Source organism: Sapajus apella, unplaced genomic scaffold, assembly GCF_009761245.1.
Source record: "Sapajus apella isolate SASKATOON/1434 unplaced genomic scaffold, GSC_monkey_1.0 scaffold39, whole genome shotgun sequence".
Taxonomy (NCBI): domain Eukaryota; kingdom Metazoa; phylum Chordata; class Mammalia; order Primates; family Cebidae; genus Sapajus; species Sapajus apella.
The window spans coordinates 11,057,497-11,081,009 of record NW_022436979.1 but is presented as its reverse complement, the minus strand read 5'-3'; the positions used below and the strand labels follow the sequence as shown (position 1 = coordinate 11,081,009).

General features: G+C 35.9%; 1 protein-coding gene across 1 annotated transcript in view; it reads right to left on the bottom strand.

Annotated features, from left to right (window-relative positions):
• Window positions 1–23,513, bottom strand: part of NEIL3 (nei like DNA glycosylase 3) — a 57,813-nt gene that overhangs the window by 32,649 nt on the left and 1,651 nt on the right. The window contains exons 2-3 of the mRNA XM_032298710.1: window positions 14,303–14,427; window positions 228–362 (exon numbers count right to left, since the gene is read on the bottom strand). Coding sequence (XP_032154601.1) covers window positions 228–362; window positions 14,303–14,427 — 260 coding nt within the window. The remainder of the gene's footprint in view (window positions 1–227; window positions 363–14,302; window positions 14,428–23,513) is intronic.

Genomic DNA, 23,513 nt, shown 5'->3' with positions numbered 1-23,513 from the left:
AAAAAAAAAAAAAAAAAAAAAAGAAGAGCTTTGCTATAAGCACTTTATGTTCATCAGGGTATAAGAGTTGTATATGCAAACAACAAAGACCTTACAAATTATATTATCTGAAGGCTTCTTTAAAATGAGGTTTCATCAATTATAAACTATTTGTTTCTTTAGTCACACATGTGACATCCCAAACCAAGCTCTGCAGTATTGCAGCTTAAGTACTTTTATTTTTATACCTGAGTTCTACTGATGAGTCAAAGAAACAAATCAAATCTTTGGTGAGTTGCATTTCCAAAACAGGAGAAGTTCCATTTTTATATTTATACTCAAGTGGATTAATCATGACGGAGCCTTTCATTCCAAAATGAATCCTGAAACAAAATCAAACCCATTTTTGAGTGGCAGAAAGTGTATCATTTATCAAGCTTATTTCCTGTACTATCATTTTTTTGGATTACAAGCAAACAAATGTAGACAGGATAGGTACTTTGAAAGGGCAGAAAGCAGTAGTAATATTACTATATATTTTTCTTTCATGACTTTGTATCCTTATAAAGATAGAAGATGTGACAGTTTTTCAACTCAAAAATAAAATAACTTCTCAGAGAAATAATAAGGTACCAACAATATGCCCAAGAAAATACACCCCTGCTCCTCTTTTCTTGTCAGATTAAGTATCTTTTATTCACGGAACAGTCTAGCATCTCTTGGCATTTTCTCAGACTCAAAGGCTTGGGATGAGATAAGGTTAAGTTTAAGTTGCCTATAGTTTGTGTTTTTACAAATTCTACAAAGTACCACTAATATTCAAATTCCTTATTTCTAACCACAGTGAATTGGAAATATTTACCTATTCCAAAATAATATCTATGGTTTAAGACATTCTTTTTTACCCTTGTTTTGCACTAAGCAATGAAACAATTTTTGTTTTTTTGCAAAATCTTATGTATCACAAAAAGAGAAAACAAGTCAGAATGCTATTGTCTTCAATTCTTTCCATTTTCATTTACCTCTATATGTATTGGGAAGCGGACATTTATAAATATTTACGGTTAACTTGAAAGCCACAATGTAGTGATGAAAAATTCATAACCTTTCACATTTTATAGGATTGATTAGCATGTCCAGGTTTTTAAAAAAGTAGTTCTGTAAGATCTCTGATGATGAAAATCAAAAATGATTATCAGGATGAAATACTGTGTTCCGCCTTTCAAGTTCCTCTCCTTGTAGCTTTGTTGAGTTAATAAATACGGCTCTTTTGGCAGCAAATGTTACCGCTCTCTGCTTCTAATTGTGGAGCACCATGTTATGATATTGTACAAGGTTAACTGGCCTAACTTTAAAAATGTGGGTTTTAAACTCTGTGTGCCCTACTATCAATCATAAATGCATTTTACATGCCCCATAGTTCTTGACAGGAAAAATGTGTGCCTGTAAGTACTCCATAATTTAGCTTACGGAGGTTCAACCCCAGTGAAAGGTGTACAACTGTCATGCCCAGAAGCCATCATATCTAAAATCTTTTCAGCTGCATGGCTCATAAAGTGGATTCTAAATAACTTTCTATAATGAAACCACATCCACATCAAAAATCTCAAAGGTTAAGACCCAATCCAGATGCAAGAATGGCCCTAACAAGAACCGTAGATCAAGTAAGTATGCCTCTGTCTTATAAATCAATTCACTTTTAGTAAAACAGTGCCTAAAATATTTATTTTATTTTATTAAATAAATATTATAATTGAGCCCCAATAAACCAACACATCTCATGGGATTATCATTAAGTATCTTTGATCTTAAACTTCAAAAAGCATATCAGTATCATGAAAATATTTACAGCAGAGTAAACATTGATATTGTGACAACAACTGATACTGATTTTTTTTTTAACCAGGAATAGGCCCATACTACATAAAGAAAAGACATTCTTAGGTTTTCGTTTGCTTTCCAAGATTCCTCATGATTAATTAGTTTAGGAAAATGTTAATAAATACTTATTTCTATCTAAGCTCCTTCTACCAACCCAAAAGCTTACCTGAGACGATTCACCCTGCAAAACAGAAGTCTACCTGCCAACCACAGTGGTGTGGTCCAAGGGAGGGCATGAGGCTTAACCTGAACAGGTCTCTGTCATCTCCTCAGATCCTGTGCCTTTGTGACAGTTGATTCAGAAATGGACACCTGTCCCAAGCTAGATTCATCAGTATCCAAGCTGAATTCGTCAGTTTTTCTGATGAATTTAAAGATCTAGAGCTGTCTGTGGGAATGATTTCCAACGCGAGCACCAGCAAAGCCAAGGAAGGTCTCTCTGCAGAGAGAGGGCCTAGAGAAGATCTCCGTAAGGAGCAGAGGGAAGAAATGAAGAGAATCCTAATAGCTTTTAGTCTTTGCTTCCTTTAGTTCTCCTTGAAGCCTGCCTGTATTATCTTCAGGTTTTGTAAGATACTCCAGCCGGGCGCGGTGGCTCACGCCTGTAATCCCAGCACTTTGGGAGGCCGAGGCGGGTGGATCACGAGGTCAAGAGATCGAGACCATCCTGGTCAACATGGTGGAACCCCGTCTCTACTAAAAATACAAAAATTAGCTGGGCATGGTGGCGCATGCCTGTAATCCCAGCTACTCAGGAGGCTGAGGCAGGAGAATTGCCGGGACCCAGGAGGTGGAGGTTGCGGTGAGCCGAGATCGCGCCATTGCACTCCAGCCTGCGGAACAAGAGCGAAACTCCGTCTCAAAAAAAAAAAAAAAAAGAAAAAAAAAAAAAAAGAAGATACTCCATATGCTTTTCTAAGTTTTAAAACAGTTTTTGGTACCAAAGTCAACAAAAGATAGTAAATAATTATTGAACTTGCTTGAGTTGGGCTTCTGTCATTGCAACCATGTTCTAATATAAAAATTGTGCCCAAACTAAAAATTCAATTAATAGTAAGAAAATTCCTCTCATTAGAAATAGCTTCCTAAAGAAATCAGTAAATAAGCCCAGATCCTATTTTAAGAATCAACCATATTCTTCCAGCTATCACTGTCAGAATAATCTGAACATCCTTAAGCAAACACAAATAGCATAAACAAAACAGTACTGAAAAGTTTCACATTGATGACAACTATATTTTGCAAATAAGGCAATTGCCTATAAACACTTTCAAGTGGTCAGAAGTGTCCTAACGATAATAAAGAGTGTAAAATGTAGAATACAATAGTTGTAAAACCTGTGCTGGGAATTTTAAAGAAGAGAATGTAAAAAGATATGGTTTTAACCATGCTAAAAAAAAGGGGGGGTTGGGGGAGTTCACTTCTACCTTAGGATACATAAGATTGAAAGTGAACATAGCTACCACCCTAACAAGGAGGAAAAAAATCACATTATCTACAAAATCATACATTCTCTTAGGCCCATCAGAGACATGAGATTGCAACACAACCAGACAAGCTAAATTCCAAAAGGTGACAAGCGCCCAAGGAAACGAAAGTCAGAACACACAAATTGTTTCATCTATGGCAGAGCACAAGAGGAAGAGAAGGCTACCATAAAAATGGGAGAGCATAAAACTGACAAATTTTCAACCAACTTTTAGATTCTGAATGTGAGCTGGTGTGACATTTTAGAATCCCTGGAGCCCCAGACACAAGGAGAGTACACACTTGGGCCCATGTGAAAGATGTGAGTGACAGCAAGAGACCTCAAACAGCTGCTCTTGGTGGCATGGCACCTGTTTGCTTCTTGAACATTTCTCTCACATGAAGCCCAAGTCTTAAAAAGTCTTTAAGCTGCTGGGGCCAAGGAAGAGGTAGAAACAAAGATCATACCTGTCCTTGAGGGAGGGACAGGAAGCTTCCTCTGCCCCAGCAGTAAGCCTTATACTGAATAACAGCCATAAGCAGTCTGCCACAGGAGAGTGGCAGGAAACCCTTCAGCCATCCGGCCCAGACAAACGTACCCTGGCCTGTTGTACATGAGGTAGAAGCAAAAGCCATCTGTTCCTAGAGTGGAAGCTGAAAATTAGCTTGGGTGCAAAATACTGTGATGAAAAAAAGAGAAATCTGCTCCCACTAGAAGAGAGGTAGGAAGTGCTCTGACCCAAATATACCTACAGATGCAAAGCAGAGCCTGGCTGCCGTAAGAGGGCAAGGGACAGTAACCCTAAGAAAGCTGCAACCTTGGGGTCTACATATACAGGGCCTGCACAAGACTCAGGCTAGTCCAGAAGAAGTAAAAATCCTAACTATCCCCATCATGGGCCTCCCACTAAGTCACAAGCGACAGCAGCCTACCTGGTGGACAGGTAAGAACATGGACAGACTTTCTCTGTGACATTAATAAACAGTATCTGCTGAAAGCTGAGAGTCGAGCAGCAACACAGAGAAACCATTCACTGCCAAACCAGGCCACACACAAGGCATAAAGTAGCAGTAGCAGCTGGAGTTTTGAAGTTGTTGGTGCACTGAAGTCAAGCCAAAGCAAAACCCAAACCTAGGTCAACTACTTTACTAGACTCACTCAATCCCAAACACTAATGACTGACAGAAAAGGCATGACTGTTTTCGAGCTTAAATATTATTTAGCTCTTGTTTGTCTACACATGGTGTCTGGGTCTTCCATAGACAATGTCTAGGATTCAAAAAAACTTATAAGTCACACACATACACACAAAGATCAAAAACCCAATATCAAGAGAGAAAGCAGTCAGCAGAGCCAGACCCAAAGATGCACCAGATGTCAGAACTATGAGACAGGTGATTTAAAAGTAATGTTAAATTAATTTTAAACTTAAAATATTAATTCTTCATCAAATTTTATATATGTTATTAATATGTTAATGATTTAACATATATAAGGATTTAGTATAAAGGTTCATGAACAGGTGGGCTATTTCAGCAGAGACATAAAAATACATGATATCAGGAATAAGACATTTCTTCAATGAGTAGACCAGAAGACTGCACAGAGCAGGGAAAAGAATAAGTGAACTTGAATATAGATGAATAGAAATTATCCAAACCTAAGAAAGAGAAAAAAGAATGAAAAAGATAAAACAGAGCACGTTTCTTAAATACGCCTGGAGTTTTCTTTCTTGAGGTTTTAAACTATCGACTTATTTACAACATAGAAAATAACTCATATTACTTACTTTTTCTAGAGTATGTTTTGATAATTTGTGTCTTTCAAGGAATCTGTCCATTTATTTTAGTTGTTGAATTAACTGATGTCAATTCGTTATGTAATATATAATGTCCTATTTCTATTCAAGTAACAACTTGAGGATCTGTAGTAATGTTCCCTTTGTCATTCCTCTTAGTGTTTACTTGTGAGCTGTATTGTCCAATATGGCAGCCACTACACACATGTGGCAACTGAGCACTGAAAATGTGATCTCAAATTAATGTGTACTGTAATTACAAAATACACAGCAGATTTTGAAGACTCAGTATAAAAAAAGAATGTTACATCTCATCAATAATTGTTTAAATTGTTCATATGTTGAAATATTTTGCATAGGTTAATAAACTGTATTATTAAAATTGATTTCTTTTTGCTTTGGTTCATGCGGCCATTAGAAGATTTTAAATTATATATATGTTTCCCATGTTTATGTTGGACTGCATTGAGCTAAAAGTTTATCATTTTTATTACACTTTTCAAAGAACCAATTATTTGCTTCATTGATTTTTTTTCTCTATTGCTTTCATTTTTTAATCCCATTAATTTTTGTTCTTCATTATTTCCTTCCTTCTATCTGTTTTGGGTTTAATTAGCTTTTATTCTCCTAGTTTTTTAAAATGGAAGTTTAAATCTTAGAGAATTTTACACATTTATAATATTTAATGCTAGAACATTCCCTCAAGCATTGCTTTAGCTATGTCCACAAATTTTGATCTGGTGTTTTCATTTTCATTCAATTCAAAATATGTTCTAACTTCCTTTGTGATTTATTTGACACATGAGTTTAGAAGCATGGTGATTTCCAAATATTTCAAATTTTTCAGCCTGGTGCAGTGGCTCACACCTGTAATCCTAGCACTTTGGGAGGCCAAGGTGGGTGGATGACCTGAGGTCAGGAGTTTGAGACCGGCCTGGCCAACATGGTGAAACCCCATCTCTACTAAAAATATAAATATTAGCCAGGCATGGTAGCGGGTGCCTGTAGTCCCAGCTACTCAAGAGGCTGAGGTAGGAGAATCACTTGAATCCAGGAGATGGAGGTTGCAGTGAGCTGAGATCTGTCACTGTACTCCAGCCTGGGTGACAGAGAGAGACTCCCTTTCAAAAAGAAAGAAAAAAAGAATTTTCTAGCTATCTCAATGATTTCTGGTTTAATTCTGTTGTAGTCAGAGAGATTCTTTCATAATATCAATACTTTTAAATTTGTTAAGACTCATTTTGTTGTACATAATCTGGTCAACGTTGCTGAGTGTTCCACGTGCACACGAAAAGCATGTGTTGTTGGGTGGAATGTTCTCCACTTGTCAATTAGGTCAAGATGGTTGATAGTGATGCTCAGGTCTTTTATCCTTACTGATTTTGCCCACTTGTTCTATCAGTTACTACCAAGAGAGTGCTGAATTATTCAACAATATGTTAGTTTCTCTTTGTCCTTTCCATTCTAGCAGTTCTTTACATTTTTTGAATTTCTATTAGGATTACTATATTTTCTTGATACATTAACCCTTTAATCTTTATTGAATGTCCTTCTTTACCACCGGTAATATTCCTTGATCTGAAATCTACTTTGATATTATTCTAGCTATGCCAGCTTTCTTGTGATAAGTGTTTTCATAGTATTTTTTTTTTTTTTTTTTTTGAGGCAGAGTTTTGCTCTTGTTACCCAGGCTAGAGTGCAATAGAGCGATCTCGGCTCACCGCAACCTCTGCCTCCCAGGTTCAAGTGGTTCTCCTGTCTCAGCCTCCCGAGTAGCTGGGATTACAGGCCTGTGCCACCATGTCTGGCTAATTTTGTATTTTTAGTAGAGACGGGGTTTGTCCGTGTTACTCAGGCTGGTCTTGAACTCCTGACCCCAGGTGATCTACCCACCTAGGCCTCCCAGAGTGCTGGGATCACAGGTATAAGCCACCATGCCTGGCCCACAGTATTTGTTTCCATCCCTTTATTTTACCCTGCATCATTATATTTCAAGTAGTTTTCTTGTAGGCACATTATAGTTTGGTCTTGTGTTTTTATTCAATTAATTTCTGCCAAATAATTAAGATGGTTATTTACATTTAATGTGATTATTTGTACGCTCTGATTTAAATATACTATATTACTATGTTTTCTATTTGTTCCATCTGTTCCCTGTTCATCTTTTAATGCCTTTTTTAGGATTCAGCATTTTTTATAATTCTATTTTATCTCCATTAGCAGCTTATTACTTTTACCACTTTTTGAATTTTTTTAGTAGTTGTTCTAGTTTTCATAATACACATCTTACACTGTGATAGAAGTTATCACAGTGTAGCTTCAAATGATAAGCAAAATGTATATTGCAACAACCTTAAAGTACTGTATCATCATTTTCCTATCCCATTATTTGTACTATTGTTACAATGCATTTTACTCAGATATATGTTATAAAGTCCAAGTCCACAATAAACTGTTATTATCCTTGCTTTAGATACAGAACATAAGAGAAAAACATCTTTTATATTTACTTCCAAGTTTCCATTCTCAGTTTTTTCTTTCTGTAAGTTCAGATTTCTATCTGTTATTATATCCCTCATGCTGGACAGACTTTCTTTAACTTTTCTTGCACTGCAGGTCCTGGTACTACATTCCCTTAGCTTCTTTCTTTTTTTTCTTTTTTCTGAAAAAGTCTTTCCTAAACCTTCATTTTTAATAGATATTTTTGATGGGTTTAGAATTCTGAGTTGAGAGGGTTTTCTTTCAGCAAATGTTGCTCTGTTGTCTTCTGTCTTACATAATTTCTGTAAATGTATTTCTTAGCTTTGCTCCTTTGTGTTAATACATAATGTTTCTTAGTTTTTTAGCATACTGGCAAGCTATGTGTGAGGGATATTTGGTTTGGTTTGAGGTTCTTTTAGCTTCTTGGATCTGTGGTTTGTTTAGAAAATTCTTGGCCATTTAAATCCAAAGATGTCTTCTGTTCTGTTTTTTCTTTCTTCTAGGATTACAGTCACAAGCATGTTAGATTATGTGACCTTGTTCCACAGCTTTGTTAATCCTGCACAATGTTTGGCCATTACTTCTTTTAAAAATGTCTTCTGTTTTATCTCTCTCTCCTTCCTGGAACTCCAAATACATCAGGCCACTTGATGTTATACCAATAACAAATCTACACAAATATCATTACCCTAATACCAAAATAAGACAAAGGCAGTAACAGAAAAATAACGCTATAGCACAATATCTCTCATGAAGACACATGCAAAAGTCCTCAACAAAATATTAACAAATCAAATCCAGAAACATATAGAAAGGATAATCCATCATGACAAAGTGAAGTATACTCCAGGAATGCAAGGCTCATTCAAAATTTAAAAATCAATCAATATAGAATTCCACAAATGAAGTTAGAAAGGCAATATGATGATCTCAATAGATGCAGAAAAAATATTAGAAAAATTCAACAAATTAGAAATAAAAGGGCATTTTTTTGATCTACTAAAGCATCTACAAAGAAAATAAAGCTAATATAGATAACAAGGCAAACTTATTTGCTCTTACCACTACTACTCAACATAATGCTGGGGGTTCTAGCCAATGCAATAAAACAAGAAAAAGAAATAAGAGACATATAGGGTGCGGGGAGCAAGGGGAGGGAGAACACTAGGACAAACACCTGAAACCTAGATGACAGGTTGATAGGTGCAACAAACCACCATGGGACATGTACACCCATATAACAAACCTGTATTTTCTGCACATGTATCCCAGAGCTTGAAGTAAAATTTGTTTTAAAAAGGCATATAGATTAAATAGAAAAAATAAAACTGCTTTAATTCACAGATGATATGATTATCTACATAGAAAATACTAAAAGTAAACAAGAAAAAGCTACTAGAACTGTAATAACGAGTTTAGCAAGTGTATTAGTTTGTTTTTACACTGCTGTAAAGGACTTCCTTGAAACTGGATAAGTTATAAAAGAAAAAGGCTTAATTGACTCACAATTCCATATGGTTTGTGAGGTCTCAGGAAACTTAAAATCAAGGTGGAAGGTAAAAGGGAAGCAAGGACCTTCTTCAGATGGCAGCAGAAGAGAGAAGAGAAAGAGAAGGGGTAAGAGCCCTTATAAAACCATCAGATCTAGTGAGAACTCACTCACTATCACAAGAACAGCATGAGGGACTGTCAGAGCCAGATCCTATCAGCAAGGTTGCAGGACACAAGGTCAATGCACACACAAAAACTGTATTTCCATATACTGTGAATGAACAATTGGAAATTCAAATTTTAAAAAAGTATTCTTTACAAAAGCATCAAAAAAACCACTTAGTTACAAATATAAAATATGTCTGAATCTCAAAATTATAAAATACTGATAAAGAAATGAAGGAAGATGTAAATACATATAATATATACTGTGTTCATGGACTGGAAGACAATAATGTTAACAGGTGAATTATCACCTAATTGATCTACAGATCCAATGCAAAGCCAATCAAAATGCCAGCAAGAATTCTATAGAAATCAACCAGCTATGTCTAAAATGTAGGAAATAACTAAAATAACAAAAACAATTTTGGAAAAAAAAAGAATAAAGTCAGAGGACTGACACTACTTAATTTAAACTTACTTTAAAGCTATTTTAATTAAGACAGGGCAATATTGGTGAAAGAACAGACACATAAAATATAAAATAATAACATTTTATCTGATATTTTTCCAAATAGAGAGTTCAGAAATAGACCCACACATATATGGTCAACTAATTTTCAACAAAGTTGCAAAGAAATTCAATGGAGAAAGGATAATCTCTTCAACAATGGTGTTGGAATAACTGGATATACACATGCAAAAAAACAAACTTCAACTCTTGCCTTGTACCATATACAAAAAAGGACTCAAAATAGATCATAATCTTAAACATAAAAGTTAAGACAATAGAACTTCCAGAAGAAAACAAGGACATCTTGATTAATTTGTGTTTGGCAAATATTTCTTAGACTGTTCACAAAAAGTATGAATGAGACATGAAAGAAAAACTTGATAAATTAGGTTTCATCAAACTTAAAAGTTTTTAGTCTTCAAGAGACATGGTTAAGAAAATGAAGAAAAAAGCCACCGATTGGGAGAAAATATTTGCAAACTATGTATCTGATAAATGGCTTACATCTAAAATATATAAAGAATACTACAACTCAATAACACAAAAATATATCCAATAAAAAGGGAAAAAATTAATAGACCCTTCACCCTGTAAAATACACAATAGCATATAAGCACATTGCATCAGATATCATTAGTTAGTAGGGAGAAGAATATTAAAACCATAATGAGATACACTGTATACATATTGGAATAGCTAAAATTAAAATGACTGGCAATACCAAGTGCTGGCAAAAAAGCTGAGTAATTGAAATTCTCATACTCTGCTGGTAAGAATGTAAAATAGTACCACAACTTTTAAGACCAATTTGGCAATTCCTCTTAAAGTCAAACACATACTTATCAAATGACTTATAGATTCTAATCCAATGTATTTATCAAAGAGAAATGCAATATATGTCCACACATATGTCATATGTATGTGAATATTCACAGCAATTTTAGTCATAATATTAAAAACTTGAAACAATCCAAATGTCCATCATCTGATGAATAAATTAACAAAATATGGTACATTCATACAATGGGAGACTGCTTAGTAATAGAAAAGACAGTACCACTGATATTTCAAGCAATATGAATGAATCTTACAGTATTACACAGAGTAAAAGTATACTTGTTTCTACTAACATATTATGTGACAGTACAGAAAATATGTTGAAGCTGTAAACTCTTTTATAAGTAGTATGTGACGGATTCAATAAAGGCATTTCAGCAAACTGAAAAGACTCATTATATTATCTCTTGCATATCTGATTTGAGGTTCATACTCACTTAAACCCCAGTAAATTATAAAATCAATCATGTATAAAGCATTTCTAAAATGGCAAAGCCTCCAAAATATCTCAGATATCGTTTCTGATCTCTGAGCACATATAACTGCAAACAGCCAGTCATGTAAATCGCAAACTGGAAACAGTGAACGGTCTTGGAAAAATCTGTCTGTCTGTCTGTCTGTCTGTCTGTCTGTCTATCTATCTATCTATCTATCTATCTATCTATCTATCTATCTTTAAAATTTTAGTCCAAAATGCAACAGCTATGCCCATTTTAATTAAAATGATAGCTTAAGTGTGAGTGCAGCTGGGTGAATATGCATATAAATATTTGCACACATCATACTGGCAATGTATGCATCCAAAGTTAATAAAGATTATGTCTGGTAGTGGGATTGAGAATGTATTATTTTACACTTATTTTTCATTACTTTTCAGTTTTCTCTACTGAGTACCATTTATAGCAAAAACTTGGTGATGTTGTGTTGCTTTGGCTGAAGAGCAAACTCAGAAGCTGCACAGGTAGTCATCACACATAACACCATAACAGTGCTCCTAAAATAAACGTATATCACATAATTTTTAGTATCTCTTGGCACTACTAGGAGCACTTGAATATATCATTTAGTAGATAGAGAAATAATCACTCTCTAATATGTATCTTTCTGATGTTTGAATTTTTTACAGGGCAGATTCTGCTAGAGGGCTATGTTTGTATTCTACTTTCATTAACAAATGAATCCCAGGAGATTCAACAAATGAATCCCAGAAGATTCAGGGCCTGACCTGTGAGATGAACATGCTTTATGACTAAAATCTGTGGGAATTCTGATTGGGAAAAGCTGGGTATCAAGGGGAAACTATTAGCAACCTTTAAACATGTTTCCTGATATATGCCCTCTCAAATGCAGACGAGCCACCCACCTGGCTCGTCTGCATTTGAGAGGGCATATACATTCTATTTGCAATAGAAATGTCTATTGGGAGGACAAAGACATTCTATTTGCAACAGAAATGTCTTCATGTTTGACTTCCATCCTGCAGCCTCACAAAAAAGATCACATTTCTTTGACAGAGTCATTCATTTCCCCTAAGAAGCACAGGTTGGAAGTATATTTTCTGAACTTATGTTACATTCTAAAAGGGGAGCAACTGATTTTAGGTTCAGATTCCAACAGCAGATCTGCCATTGACCTTGAATTATTACGTCCAATAGTTGTTATGGCTGCAGGAAATTGAAAGGAAGCAAGTCACTGCATTTTTCCCACCCGTATATACTGACAGACGTACTCTCCAGGGATGGCACCAGTTTAGTGAGTTTGAAAAAGTGATTGTCCTTGTTTAGAACTTCACAGAACACTTGCTGACAGCCCTGTACTGAGAAACGACTTCCCCCTTATCCATCTGGTGGAGAGCACTTGATAAAACACCCCCTCTCATCTTACAGAAATAAATCTGTACCTAACAACAGAGAGTCAATAACATATCAATGTTTTCAACTATCATGCACAGATCCCATTGTGTACTACTCTATCCAGAGCTACGAGTTTTCAGTCACATCAATCTACCACAGCAGTAATATAACCTGCAATATATCATTACTGCATGAACCACTAGGCATATGCTGATGTTATCAATTCCAGACTAAGAAAAGCCATGAAGTGACAATGTTGTCCAAGGACAGCAGCTGCTGACAATGAAAAGAGAACACCTCACAGGAAAAGCAATTATATAAGCCCTGGATTACTCTAAACATGTGGTAGATGAGATGCAATAAGTAACAATCATATAGTATCATCTCTTTGTGACAATTATTCACCTTTGGTTAGCACAGGGTCCAGGAACAGGTCTTTTCTCTTTGTTTGATACAGAGTCTGGCTGTGGTGCCCAGGCTGGAGTGCAGTGGCATGATCTCAGCTCACTGCAACCTCTGCCTCCTGGGTTCAAGTGATTCTCCTATCTCAGTGTCCCAAGTAGCTGAGATTATAGGCACACGCCACCACACCCAGCTAATTTTTGTATTTTTAGTAGAGAAGGGTTTTCACTGTGTTGGCCAGGCTGGTCTCAAACTCTTGACCTCGTGATCTGCCTGCCTTGGCCTCTCAAAGTGCTGGGATTACAAGTGTGAGCCACCGCACCTGCCCAGGTCTTTTCTTTTAAGAAGGTGATAACTGTGGTCAATATCTTTAAAAAGCACTAGAAACAATCTGAAGAAGCAGTACCAATATTTACAGTTGGCAAAAGCTTAGGCCAAACTCAGAAAAGACAGGCTGAGATTCAGTAGACATATTAACTCATAGACATCTTTAATTTTCCCGCAAAAATTAAATATGTGATCATGTATCACAATTAACATATATTTTAACTTTTTTATCGCTAAGTCAACCAAGGAAGCAGGTTGCTAGTCCTTCTTTGCCAGTATAATAGCCATGAATTTCCATGGGAACTGTAAAAACAACGGAGAACCTGCTATTTCTCTGGAAAGTTTTTAAATTCTCTAAGTAAATTTCCAAATTCCATTCAAGCCTCCAGAGAAAGAAGGAAGCCAGGAAAGTTTTTAAAAATCAAGTGATATATTTAAACCAAACTAGAGTCTGTCACAAATATAAAGTAACTGCTCTGGGAGGCCAAGGTGGGTGGATCACAAGATCTGGAGTTCGAGACCAGCCTGGGCAACACGGTGAAACACCCTCTCTACTAAAATACAAAAATGTAGCTGGGCATGGTGATGGATGCCTATAATCCCAGCTACTTGGGAGGCTAGGGTGGAGGAATCACTTAAACCCAGGAGGCAGAGGTTGCAATGAGCTGAGATTATGCCACTGCACTCCAGCCTGGGCAACAGAGCAAGACTCTGTCTCCAAAAATAAAAATAAAAAATAAAAAATTATATATATATATATATATGGCATATAAAGTAACTGTGTCACTGAAATACAATAAACATTTGGTAAAATCAAGAAGAGACTTGTGGTATAGGGAGTTTGGGGAATAGCAAAACAGAGCTGTGTTGCTCTAATACATCTTGGGAAGCCCTATAAAATGATTGTCTTTCAACAAATGATGACATGAGAATTTATTATTCTGCTGCTTATCAATTTCCATGATAGAATCACAAACTCTCATATTGGAGGTCTCTTAAAAATACAGTACTTCGTATATGATTAAACGTGACACCCGGCAAACTCCATCTAGCCTTCTATGCATCTTTAAATGTAGAGAGATAAGATGTATTGTATAGGCTGATCTTACCGTAAAGCTTTTGGTCCAAAGTACATAAAGAGCTCCTTCCCCAAAGTTTCCACGCCATTGTAAACATATCCATTAAACAGGCTCAAGACATTCTGGCTGGAATCATTATTATTCAGTATAGCAGCCTAGTAGAAAATATACAGATACACAGAAACACAAACACATAAACTTTAAACAAAATTATAATTTAATTCTTAAATGTGTTTATACTACTTCATGCCCAGGTGCATTTCAATGAGAAGAATAATCTCCAACAAGTAATGTAATCGGCTGTTTACATACATTTTTGTCAAATTACTATGCAGTCATTTAAAGAGAGAGAGGCCAAAAGAATTAAGTAAAAAAAATAATAATTGACAGACCACCAACATAAAGTTTCTTCCAGGACCATACAGCTCTGTGCATATGAAAAGGAAGTACAGGAATACAACATGAATGTTTTAAAACTAAAAACTGGAATATAGGTTCTTCCATTTCCAGAAGTATAGACAAGTTCCCTGAAAGACTGGTCAGATAAAAACAGCTACAAATCATAGATGATAAAATATGAAAACAAAATATTTTTAACCACACTGACGAACTCTTAAGCAAGTATGAAATAATACAAGGTCAAAAACTAACAATGGGAGAGAACCTGGAGAGGTAGTAAGGAGAGTCCTGAAGGCAGCATCTACCCTAAGAGCATTGATTGAAACTAAGGAATAAGAGCTTCAATTCTCACGTCTTGTGATGCAGGAGATCAGAGACAAAACCCGGGCCCCCTGAGTAGGAGAATCTAATTTGAGACCTGTCCTGCTCCAACCATAATGTTATGAATGAAGAAAAAATAAACTCATATTCCCTTTCCCCCATCAGTCTTGCAAAACCAAACAATACATTGTTAGGATTACAACATATATGCAGAATGCTATAAGATATTCAAGGAAATTATAAACATGAATCAACATAAAACAAAAATATAAAATATAGGTTCTTCTGTGGGAGAAGGAAAGAAAAGGACTTTGGTTTAGATTTTAGCAATGCCCTTTTTCTTAAACTGGGCATTATATATGCTGGCGTTTCTTATGACATTATTTTTATTTTAGACTATTTTCAATTAGTGTTTTATAAACATTATTTAATTTAAACTCAAAATGTAATTAAAAATTTAAGACTTAGACATGCATTAGCTATTATAAAGATAAAATAGCATACATAGAATTATATCTATGCATTAACTCAACCTAAGGTAATATCCTTATTTACCTCTAACAACTTTTTTTTTCTTTTCTCAAATGGGCCTAATGATTCTCGAAAACTCTGAATGAAAACTTGGTGAGTAGTGGGAATGGAGAAATGTCAAGATATAATTATAAAACAGCTTTAGATACAGAGTCTAAAAGCAAGCCACAACTTTTCCTCACTTTAAGGTGAATGATATTGTTCAGTGATTCTCCAACCTTTGGTTTTAGACATTTGTCATTTTAAATGCTTAGGATGGCATGTCCACTCTATTCTTTATTTCACGAAATTGGTCTTTGTTAAGGTACAACCACTGTACACAGCTCAAAGACATAATGGAGATAAAGAAAAAAAAAAACAAACCGAGACCAGACACTATTCTTACTATTCTTCTACTAAACCCATTCAAGGTTGAAATAGCTAGTCAATGCCAGAACTTTCCAACTGCCTAAAGTTCAGGCAAATGGCTTTATCCCTCCTTTACGTAAGAGCTGGAGAATCAAACAATGGCAGATAAATTAAATGCACAAGAGTAATCAAAAATGACAGCAGTCACTTCCAGTTCTGGACAAATCACACAAAAAAGAACCTGTGGAAGATTGTAGGCACATGCCACCATATCCTCAGAGCTTAGTTTTTGATTTTCCTTTCTGGGAGGCACTCTAGTACCTATCAATAACTATCAAGGACTGGAAAGGCAGGCTTGAGTACTCAGTAAGGAAAAAACACATTTGCCTTGTTTTTATATAAGTCAGTGTTCTAAGGCCCTGAACTGAGAAGCACCAAGAGTCTTGATGCTTTTCTGCCTAACAAGGGACTTTAGGCCACTTAAATACACTTCAGGCCCAGTATAGATTACAATAGGTTTTAAGGTAGGTTTCCATGACAACCAATCAGTCCTTAAAAAGTTCTTAGAAACCAGCCAGGACACTTTAACATGATGACATACAAAGCAGATATAGATCTTTGCCTCAACATAGATTAGGCTGTACATTTTCAGGATCTCAGATTTAAGTTCTTACTAATAGTTTAAACCCTCATTTGTAAGTCAATGGTAAGAGCCTTGTTTCTCCACCACTCCAATGTCAACACTCTCTTGTCTTTTCCCAATATTCGCTACTTGCAACTGGTTTATACACTCCCTGTGAAATCTTCTAATTTTCTTAGAGTTCTCAGCAGAGGCCGGGTGATGAATGTTACCCCATTTTATATACAGACACGCACACACACACACTCACTCTCTCTCTCTCACATATATACTAGCTTTCCCTGCTTTGTGGGTAGGAAAGAATTTGCTACTACTGCACTCCTGTGCTTTAATCGCCTTTACCTCTTTAAGTTTTTGTTTTGTTTTGTTTTGTTTTTTGAGACAGAGTCTCGCTCTGTCAGCAGGCACAAGACTAGAGTGCAGTGTTGTGATCTCTGCTCACTGCAACCTCCTCTTCCCGGGTTCAAGCAATTCTCCTGCCTCAGCCTACCGAGTAGCTGGGATTACAGGTGGGTGGCACTCCGCCCAGCTGCCTCTTTTAAGTTTTGTAAGTTAAATCTGATGCAAAAGCATAAGAATGATACGTTAGACTTTGGGACTTGGTGTGAGGGACAGAGAGGCATAAGGCATGAGGGATAAAAGACTACACATGGGGTTTAGTGTACATTGCCCAGGTGATGGTTGCACCAAAATCTCAGAAATCACCACTAAAGCACTTATCCATGTAACCAAACACCACCTTTTCCCCCAAAGCCTACTGTAATTAAAAACAATAATACATTTAAAGAAAAAAATTAAAACTGAAACTCAGTATCTAGGTAATGTCTGATTGGCCAATTATAAAATTCTTGTCAGCTGCCACATCACTGTTCCTCACTGCAGCTGAGCATGTCTGTAATCCCAGCTATGTGGGAGGCTGAGGCAGGAGAATCGCTTGAACCCCTGAGGTGGAGGCTGCAGTGAGCCGAGCTGTCAGCAGCCCTGCAGCCTGGGTGACAGAGCGAGACTCCGTCTCAAAAAAAAAAAAAAAAAAAAAAAAAAAAAAAGAAAGTTCTAACCATGGAAAATGACATGGCCATTTAGCAAAACAAAGTTTTGGTGAATAGTGCTTCAAACCTTATGGTTACTGGGCCACTTATTCACAAGAAAAAAGGTAGTATGTTCCCTTGCAAATAAATTCTGTTGTGAAAGGCAAAGAAGTCAAAAATCCAAAGGCCCCAATATACTCAAAATGCATGAGGCCATTATATATCTTCACATGGCTGTCAATGGAAATTGAAGTATGTTGTCTTTGCTGACAGAGCCTCAAAGAGAACCTCCAACTAAAGCCTTAAAGGTGTAATACATGTCTTATTTGCTCTACTGGTGTTTTACCCTATTCTCTGCAATTAAAAACAACATTCAATATGATCTTTAAAAAAAAAAAAAAACTGAAACTCTGAAATTACAAATGTTGAAAACAGATGTTTATCGCCTGATGAAGGTTATTATTGTTAACACATGTTGATAGAAAAGCAAATGAAGGAATGATCACAGGCAGTTATTAACTTATAGAAAAAAATTAACCTGAAAATATCAAGTGACTTCAGTGCAGCAGAAACTCTTCCAGCTACAGATGCTATATGACCTTGGCTTGAATTTGTTTAAGAATTCCTTTTTAATACTCGATGATATTTGGTACTAAAATGAAATGTTAGTAAAACCTCTTCCTTGCTCACATATATATAGTTTGTAATTCTCCCTGGGGCTAGAGTTTTACCACCTGGACAGTAGGATAATCTTGAGGCCTTCTACCTGCCAAATTTCGCATAGTATTTTCTAAACCACTGTCGAAGTGCCGTCTACACTGAATTATTATTTACTGTGACCTGCATTTTTTCCCTGTCTATAAGCTGTCCAGGGACAGTAACGAGTTCAGCTAATATCCTTGACAGCTTTGCACAATGCCTGGGGTTCAGTGAACATTTGTGGGATTAAATAAATTCCTCCTCCTTTAGCTCCTAACACCAAGTGTGACTTTAAAGAATACACTCACTGCTTCCCCTCCCAACATCCCCAGCCTGCTTGACTTTTCCCAAGGTATCCTGGCAAAATCCTCTACTCTACCATCTACCTAATCTCCTTTTAAAATTCATTCACATCCTAATATCTTATTTTCTAATTACCTGCATTGGAGTGAGATTTAAACATAGAAGGACCAAATTCTCATGACTACTAAAAGCTATAATGGAAGTAAAATACCCTATTTACCAGCATTTCCCATAAAATAAAATGAACCATATGGGAAGGTTTAGGGAGGAGTTCCTCTGTGTTTAGCAAGCAATCCTAGAATGCCTGGTTTTTATTTGTCATGTTTACTTAGCATTTAAATTGTTGCTCTAAAAAGATCTAATCTAATACAGTAGTTCTCCCTTATCCAAGGCTTCACTTTCTATAGTTTCAGTTACTCATGGTACAGTACCATAAGATACTTTGAGACACAGAGAGATACCACATTCATTTAACTTTTCTTACAATAGAATGTTACAATTGTTCTATTTCATTGTTAGTTATTGCTATTAATCTCCTACTGTACCTAATTTACAAATTAAACTATCATAGGTATGTATATATAGGAAAAGAGATAACATATATAGGGTTCGATACTATCCATGGTTTCTGGCATTCACTGGATGTCTTAGAATGTACCTTCTGTGGATAAGGGGGCACTACTGTGCTTAATTTTGGTATTGAAATGATACACAAAGTTTTTTTATTCAGTTGTTTATCATGCAGGTGGCTTACCCAAGTCAGCGGATTCCTGGTACTCTATCATTTCTAAAATAATCAGCTCTGGATAATATACTTGGGATAAAATAAAATTTTCAACTTATGATTGGCCATTGCAAGCACCTGCATATATCTTTCACTGTTCTTTTAAAAATCCATCTTAAGGCAAAATTCTGGTATACTGGTAATGGTTTGTTATACTTGTTTTGAGAGCTATTATGTATAAATTGGGCAAAGCTTTTGCAATAAACCTAAGATTTACAAGACATTCACTTGTCTTACTATAGACGCTAGGGTTATCACTTTTCTCTGCAAGCTTTTACTGCCCAAATTCAAAAATTAATTTCCATAAGCCTGTTATCTTTGCTGTAACTATATACAATTGTCCAATATCCACTTGACTTTCTCATGTTGACCCTTATAATCCATTACTGTATTATTTGAACATTTCATCCTTTTTATTTATTTTTTCTGAAATAAAGACGAAAATATCCTTTGCCACAATTTTAAGTATGATTGAGAAGGTTCACCTTCCCCTTTTCAAGTGGCTTAGTAATCTTCAAAACAACATATATTTTCAGAGATAGCACATGATTTATTGTGCTGATTACTATTTATCCAGCCTATCCATGGGTGGACAAGGAAGATAAACTTTTCAGAGCAGAGTAAGTCTTTTACATAAATGCTTCAACTCTAGTGCAGTTTTTTCCCTACACAAAAGAAAATACCATATTTACTTTCCTGTTCTCTCTTCTTTTCCTCACGTGCTTTCATCCCCAATACAACAACACTTTTTAATCAGAGATTAAGTCTACCAGTATAAGTCAACAAAGAACATAATTTTAAAATGATTTCTAAACACAAAAATAGAGCTCCTTAGGTCCATTCATCAAAACATATTCTATAATTTTGTAGGTGCAGGACCTTTAAGCACTTACCCAGAGACTAAGGACTGTACCTTATCTGAAGGCACCAAATGATTATAAATCCTTCATACAAATAGGGTGTTCCTCAGATAAGTGGGTCTGGTGAGAAAGCTCTGATCCAGAAGAAAAAGGAACAATTCCCAGGATGTTTATTTTGCTAGGCACTAAGCTAAGAATGTCATATGCTGCTTCATTTAATCCTGATCAAATAAGCTGTGACAATAAGCACTTTCAGACAAGGAAGTAACAAAGAATGAGAATTCAAAATCAAGATGATCAGATGTTCTCTTCTCTACAGCATACCAGATATGTTCATCTGGATAAAAAGCTACAATGGCCATGGAAAATCACCTCCCCTGAAACCTTTGTAAGAATGTTGTCTGTTATCCCTTGTTTCATGATTCGATAGCATTCTGGATTCTGATAATGATGATCCTGAGTCATTAAGGAGAAATCATTATCAGTATCCATTTAACAAGGTAAGTATATAATGCATGTTCTCTAAATTATTTAGAAATCTCCTTCAGATACTTAAACAAATGAGCCTCATTTTGCTGGAAAATGAATCTCTGCAGATTGGCTCATTTCTTTAAATAATGGCAATAAAATGAGCCATGATTTTTTTCCCCATTTTGAAGAAGGAAAATTTACTACGTGGTTTACATTCTGGTAGTAGGAATTTCCATATAACATGCACAAGAAAATATGCACATACTTATAATGAAAGATTCCAAATGGAATTTATTTCTAAATCTTTAATCGTTTTACACTATTCAAAATCTTGCTCTTCTCCATCCATTCAACTTTTATTAAATGCCTCTTTGGTTAGGTTCCTGACACTGTGAAGTCACTTATATAAAGATAAGCAGCCAGCATATTAAATACATGTATCAAATTTTAAAGAGTGATGGAAATAACCAGACCATGTTTCAAATAAAATGAATGCTTATAAATAAACTGTTTCATATCCTGTTTTGTGAGATTGAAAACATGTGCAGATTAAATATGATTTCACTAAAATATTGCATCCACCCAACAATTAAAATCAAAGGAATGACGCTTCAAAGCTCATTAACCAGATATGTTCATTTATATTCCAACATTGTTTCTTACCATAAGCTTCCACAATCTCCAGCAGAGTTTTATGCAATTTGTTTATACTGTTGCACAACTTTATGCTGACAAGACAGCGGATCATAACTCAGAGAAATAATATAGTACATACACGACTAGCAGATGCTGGGATCTTCTATGGCTAGGTTTTCTCAAAATGAGGATCAGTTGTCACAGGGAGACATGCATTCAAGCATGTTCTCTATAAACTTTACACTGGAACAAAGAGGAATGCTATATGACAGAGTAACAGTATATTATGGCAATAGCTACTGAAGCTGTGTTTTTTGGTTTCTTTTTTGGTATGATTATCTGAGGTTTAAATATTTTATTTTGAATGCCCATTAAATATTTCTTTAGCTCTCATTGGTAACTTTTTCCATGTTTACTGCACTGTAAAGAATGCAGTATGCAGTTATTAAATTATTTTTAAATGCTGCCTTGTGAAAACTAATCATTTCAAGCCAGTAGCAGAAACATTTAAAGAGCTTTAATTCTTTGGCATAAATGCCTAGGAGACATAGGCTCATCTGTTACAGTAATGATCTTGCCAGAGGTTTGTGACAACCTACCATGTTTTAATGAAATTTACTATGGATCCCTCTAAAATGCAAAAGACTCTTCATGTTTACAAAAGGTTATAATTATGCTTTTTCTTTAGATGAAAGGCCCAGAAAATGAAGCCATGGTAAATTATTTAGAAGTTTATCAACAGCCCCAAAGAGCATATTCCTTCCATATTGATTTTGAAATCCAGTGTCCACAGAACCAGATTCCTGATCCTAATCTTAAATACCTATTCCAATTTTTAATACCTCTATCAAGGTATCAAAAATAATATCTTTAAATGGTGGGTTTTTTATGTGTGGGGTATAACTTATTGAGTATTGCTGCCAAGTGATGTTAATAATTGCCTAACCATTAATGAAGCATTTGTATTATATTATCAGGCTGCACTCTTTTGTGCAATCCAAACATAGCCATAAAAGTTATTAGAAGAGAATGATCAGAACAGATACAAGAGAATTGACTGAACCGAACAAAACTAAAAATGGTGGTAGACACAGCCAAAAACCCAAGGTTGTACTTTTCTATTTAATAAATAACCACTACCACAAACTGAGCGTTATGGTGTTCCTACCATTGTATGCTGAAAAAGCAATAAAGATCCTAATGAATATTTTATTGTTGAGTGGAGCTATGGCATGGTTAAGAGGTAGGCTTTGGAGTTTTAAAGAAAGATCAAACCCTGGTTTAGCCCCTTACTAGTCATGTGATCTTGGGCAACTGATTTAAACTCACTCTGAGACTCATGTGCCTCTTCTGTACAATCAGGTTTTGCTCCTTTACCATAGGGTTATTTTTTTTCATGACTGAATGAACTGTAAAAGCATCTCATGCCTTAACATTAGAGATAATCACAACAAAACTTAAAAGGAAATGTTTAAGCTATTTTTCCTAAATACCAACGAGGTGATATTTATTTAAAACATTAGGTTGGACTCACACAGCAGAAAGCATATCTTGCTCATCTTTGTAGTCCCAGGAGCTAGCATAAAACCGAACACAAAATATGTTGTTGTTGAATGACGTAAATTATGATATCCGTAAGGATATTCATGCCATATCCACTGCTTAGCCCTACCATCTTTACTTCTAAAACAGTGACTCTCTTCTCTTGTATTCACCTCCACCAGCAGCACTTGACTCCAAATTCGTCACCTGGATTTCTGCAGTCATCTCCTAACTGAGAAGGCAGTGTCTACTCTGGCTTTCTTTCAGTCTTTTTTCTAGTCCCTGTGCTGCAGAGCTTCTACTCACCCTTCACACCTCAGCTTTACTACTTCCCTGGGGAAGGCTTCCCTGATCTTCCTACAAGTCCTTTAGGAAACATGTATCTCTGCCCGACATGGTGGCTCACAACCATAATCTCAGCACTTTGGGAGGCTGAGGCGAGCAGTCAGGAGGTCAGAAGTTCCAGACCAGCCTGGCCAACATAGTGAAACCCTGTTTCTACTAAAAGTACAAAAAATTAGCCAGCGGTGGTGGCAGGCACCTGTAATCCCAGCTACTCAGAAGGTTGAGGCAGAAGAATTGCTTGAACCCAGGAGGTGGAGGTTGCAGTGAGCCAAGATTGTGCCATTGCACTGGGTGACAGTGTGAGACTCTGTCTCAAAAAAAAAAAAAAAAAAAA